Here is a 5222-nt window from a genome sequence, read left to right as displayed (position 1 = left end):
CTAGAGCTCATGGCTGCGCTAATCACAGCACGCTTGGTAAACTACGTTCAACGTGAAATCAAGTTGGAAATAGAGGATGTACACTGCTGGACTGACTCACAAGTAGTACTTGCCTGGATTAGCAAACCTGCCTACACTTGGCAGACGTTCGTTGCCAATTGCGTGAGTGAGATACAGAATCTAGTACCACCTAGGAAGTGGAGTCATTTGCCAGGGAAAATTAACCCCGCTGATCTATGCTCGAGAGGATGTTCTGCTGAAAGCTTAGTTAACTCGCAACTCTGGTGGGAAGGGCCAGACTTCCTAAGAAAAGAAGAAGAAAGTTGGCCAAAACAGCGAATTGACAGAGCTGAACTGGAATTGGCTGAACAGAAGAAAAAACCCAAGACTTTCTCAGCACTGCAAGTCAAAGAGAAAACAACTGACCAAACCAAAAGTGAGCAGCTGAAACTAGTGGAGAAATATGAGAGTTACCACAAGTTTCTGAGAGTGATGAATAGAGTCCGAAGCTTAAAGTACCGAGTGAGGACAGGAGATGGGCAACATGTTCGAGAAGAAAATGCAATCTTGACTCTCACTGATCAAAGAGAAGAGGAGTTGTATTGGTTACGTTGGGCTCAAGAACAAGCATTTTCAGTGGAAATTCATGCAGTACAGAATAATCTTTCGATTCCTGCAAATAGCCGCTTGAAACAGCTTGATCCGATATGGGATGAGAAACTGAAGTTACTCCGTGTTGGGGGGAGACTACACAAAGCACTACTGCCAGATGAGCTTAGAAACCCCATCATATTGCCTAATCACAATAGATTTGTGGAAATGTTGATAATCCACTATCACATCATCTTTGGACACACAGGAGTTGTTCAAACCTTGTCTAACTTGAGAAGCAAATACTGGTTAGTATGTGGCCGGCAGGAAGTTCGCAGAGTCCTACCATGTAAGAAATGTAGAAGTGCCAGAAAATTAGAGCAGAAAATGGCGCCGTTGCCAGAGGAAAGGGTTAATGTATCGCCACCATTTACCAACATTGGAGTGGACTATGCTGGACCACTCTATGTTAGAGAAGTACATGTCAGTGGAAAACATGGAGCTGGAAGCAACAAGGCTTACATCCTCATATTCACATGTATGGCCACCAGGGCAGTGCATTTAGAGCTGACAGCAAATTTGACAACAGAGGAGTTCCTACAAGCATTGAGACGCATGATGAATCGGCGTGGAAAGTGTTGTACCATCTACTCCGATAATGCAAAAACATTTGAGAGTGCAGCTTCATTGCTTTACCGTTTGTTCCACAACAATGCGAGAATCAAGGATAAACTCCGACTGGAAGGAATCGAGTGGAAGTTCATAACTCCTAGGGCTCCATGGCATGGAGGATTTTATGAACGACTTGTTGGAAGTGTAAAACGAGCTCTCTCAAAGATTCTCAGAAAGGCCAGCCTGACATTTACCGAGCTTCAGACCGTGCTCACTGATGCAGAAGCTCAAATCAATTCTCGACCCTTATCGGATATCTCGGCTGACAAGGAGGATCCTCTTCCATTAACCCCTGGTCACTTGATCATAGGAAGAAATCTGCAGTTGCTGCCATCTGTATACAAGCCAGAGTTGTCACTTGAAAGGAGATGGGCCTATCAACAGAGGATATCCAAACAGTTTTGGAAAAGGTGGACAAGTGAATACCTTGTGGAATTACAGCGCCGTTCAAAATGGACAGAGATACGAGATAATCTGCAAGAGGGAGACATCGTTCTAGTGGCGGAGGACAACATCAGAAAACTAGATGGGGCACTAGGACGTGTGATGGCCACACACCCAGGAAGAGACGGGTTGGTTAGGTCAGTCACAGTGAAAACCAAGAGAGGATTGATGAGAAGGCCTATTCAGAAGTTGCGTTTGTTGGAACCCGCAGAATAGACATTTAATCCAGAGTGACATACAAAAATTGGAGTTGAGTTTTGGTTACTCAGTCGTAGTTGTCAGATACATGCATGTCAACTGATTGCCAAATCTCTATCAAGGGGTCAAAATTCTTAACATTTTGATTACATGTATTAGTATACTATTATTACTATTACTAGGTATATCATCATCAGAGTTTCTTACCAGAAGGTTGTAATTTACATTTCCCAGGTTGGTAAATGGGTGGAATACTTTTAGCATTAGATTTGTCATTATGTGTATTTGAGTTATTTGACGGTATATTATATAGGGTATAGAATTAGGTGTAGTTGTTTACTTATGTATGCTAGGTCTTGCATTTTGGAGCTATTGTGTTCAGCATACATTTCTCAGAATTAAGCCTTACGGCGGGTTAGGTTCATTGTGTTATTGAAAATCTCGCCTCCTCGATTTTCAGGGGGGAGTGTTGTGTATTTGGTTGAGACGGTTTTATGTGTAACGACAACAACGAGCAATGGCGAGATATGAGAGCACGTGCGATGAATTTGTATTTTAGAATCCTTAATCAATATACAGTCCCTGCAGAACAACAACCTTTCGGTCCTCATGTATAGTGTAGGTTAAGATAGGGACATAGTCACAACCATTCGGTCCTTATGTATAGTGTAGGTTAAGACGGGGACATAGTCACAACCTATAGGTCATTGGGTGATATGAATAAAGGCTAGCAAATGCTTTTACTTCAATTTTGTACAGAAAGGCCAAGTGTAAATGTACATGGAGTTTGAGATAAAAGCATTTACTTCTCTTTATTCATATTACACATTATGTATAGTGTAGGTTAAGACAGGGACATAGTCACAACCTGTCGGTCATTGTGTATAGCGTAAGCTAAGACGGGGACATAGTCACAACCTATCGGTCCTTATGTATAGTGTAGGCTAAGACAGGGACATAGTCACAACCTATCGGTCCTTATGTATAGTGTAGGTTTAGACAGGGACATAGTCACAACCTATCGGTCCTTATGTATAGTGTAGGTTAAGACAGGGACATAGTCACAACCTATCGGTCCTTATGTATAGTGTAGGTTTAGACAGGGACATAGTCACAACCTATCGGTCCTTGTGTATAGTGTAGGTTTAGAAAGGGACATAGTCACAACCTATCGGTCATTATGTATAGTGTAGGTTAAGTCGGGGACATAGTCACAACCTATAGGTCATTATGTATAGTGTGGGTTAAGACAGGGACATAGTCACAACCTATCGGTCCTTATGTATAGTGTAGGTTAAGACAGGGACATAGTCACAACCTATCGGTCCTGATGTGTAGTGTAGGTTAAGACAGTGACATAGTCACAACCTTTCGGTCCTCATGTATAGTGTAGGTTAAGACAGGGACATAGTCACAACCTATCGGTCCTGATGTATAGTGTAGGTTAAGACAGGGACATAGTCACAACCTATCGGTCCTTATGTATAGTGTAGGTTAAGACAGGGACATAGTCACAACCTTTCGGTCCTTATGTATAGTGTAGGTTAAGACGGGGACATAGTCACAACCTATAGGTCATTGGGTGATATGAATAAAGGCTAGCAAATGCTTTTACTTCAATTTTGTACAGAAAGGCCAAGTGTAAAATGGAGTTTTAGATAAAAGCATTAACTTCTCTTTATTCATATCACCCATTATGTATAGTGTAGGTTAAGACAAGGACATAGTCACAACCTTGCGGTCCTTATAGTGTAGGTTAAGACAGGGACATATGCACAACCTTTCGGTCCTTATGTATAGTGTAGGTTAAGACGGGGACATAGTCACAACCTATAGGTCATTATGTATAGTGTAGGTTAAGACAGGGACATAGTCACAACCTATCGGTCCTTATGTATAGTGTAGGTTAAGACAGGGACATAGTCACAACCTATCGGTCCTTATGTATAGTGGGTGAGGTCAAATCTCAGAGTTTACAGTGTTAACACCAGGTGTTAAGAAAGTGTTCCAAAACCCCGAGATTTGACCTCCTCACTTGACTCCTAGTTAACACTTTCTTAACACCGAGTTGACACTAAGTTAACACTTGGTAGACACCTAGGAACACTTTGATCGCTCAGGTGTTCCCTTAATCTGAGGAAGTGGCCAAAATGCATTACAGATCGTGTACCTCCTGGAGGTTAACACCTGTGAGAGGTCAATTCTCAGAGTTACAAAGGCAGCCATGTTTGCGATTCCTATGTTTCAAGTTGTTGCCTTAAGACATAATAGAAGAGCAGAGAACTTTATTCGAACGCCTGCCTACAGTGGAGAACCGATTGAGCGGCACATGAGGCTCAACCAAGAACAATTTGATCACCTTGTTGATTATTTTCATGGATGGAGGCAGGCTAATCACCAGGGGAATGGCCAAGTAAACGCAAGTACATCTTCAAGAAGAATGAAAACTTTTTTGCACTACCTCGCTTCAGGAGGCTTTCACAGACAGGTCGGTTATGCTGTTGGTTATGCTAAGCCAACTGCAATATTACATGTGACTGAGGTTTCTGACTTTTTCTTTGACATAGCTGCGCGTCATATTTCATTCCCTGAGCAGGATGAGTTTGATCAACTGGCCCTACCTCTGGTTGATATCGACGGAGTTGAGCGACAAGTGATTCTTTTCATAGACGGCGTTATTGTGAAAATCCAAAAGCCTGATAGGGCTGGTGATGCGTATTACTGTGGGAGGCCAGGGGAATGTTGCGACTCCATCAACGTGCAGTACGTTGTAGATCGATTTGGCAGGGTAAGACACGTTATAAGCGGAGTACCTGGATCGACGCACGACAAAACAGCGGCCGAGTGGTCTTGAGAATTGTTCGACTTCCTTGATCAACTTCCAGAGGAGTATGTTATGCTTGGTGATCCTGCCTACAGGAACCTGCACCGATCTGTGCTGATTACTTTTACTGGAAATAATCTTCGACAGGAACAACTAGATTTTAACAACAGATGCACTCGACTCCGTCAAATAGTTGTGAGGTCTATCGGATGTACTGAACTGATATGGAGGATCAATCAGCTAAAAGAGAATAGGTACGCTGCGAAATATGGCCCTGTTTTTCCATCAAAATGCACTGTAGCAACATGCGTGTTACACAACCTTTACACCAATTTCTTGGCTTGAACCATATGTGAAAGACAAAGACAAAAGTAAAATAACTGAAAATGATTGCTTATTCTTAGTATCCCCAATTTAGTAACTGAAAGAGAAGCCTACTTGGCTGTCCAATCTGTGGCATGTCACTACTTGTAAACAAATCCTGAACCAAAAA

The 5222-nt window shown here is 42.3% G+C and overlaps 1 protein-coding gene across 1 annotated transcript; it reads left to right on the top strand.

Annotated features, from left to right (window-relative positions):
* The first annotated feature begins 978 nt into the window (after positions 1 to 978).
* On the top strand, positions 979 to 1923 carry LOC135497689 (uncharacterized). Its single transcript, XM_064787522.1, has one exon. It carries the CDS (start codon positions 979 to 981, stop codon positions 1921 to 1923), a length of 945 nt encoding a protein of 314 aa, XP_064643592.1.
* The last annotated feature ends 3299 nt before the right edge of the window (positions 1924 to 5222 follow it).

Source organism: Lineus longissimus, chromosome 13 (genome assembly GCF_910592395.1).
Source record: "Lineus longissimus chromosome 13, tnLinLong1.2, whole genome shotgun sequence".
NCBI lineage: Eukaryota > Metazoa > Nemertea > Pilidiophora > Heteronemertea > Lineidae > Lineus > Lineus longissimus.
This window is presented reverse-complemented; position numbering and strand designations above follow the sequence as displayed.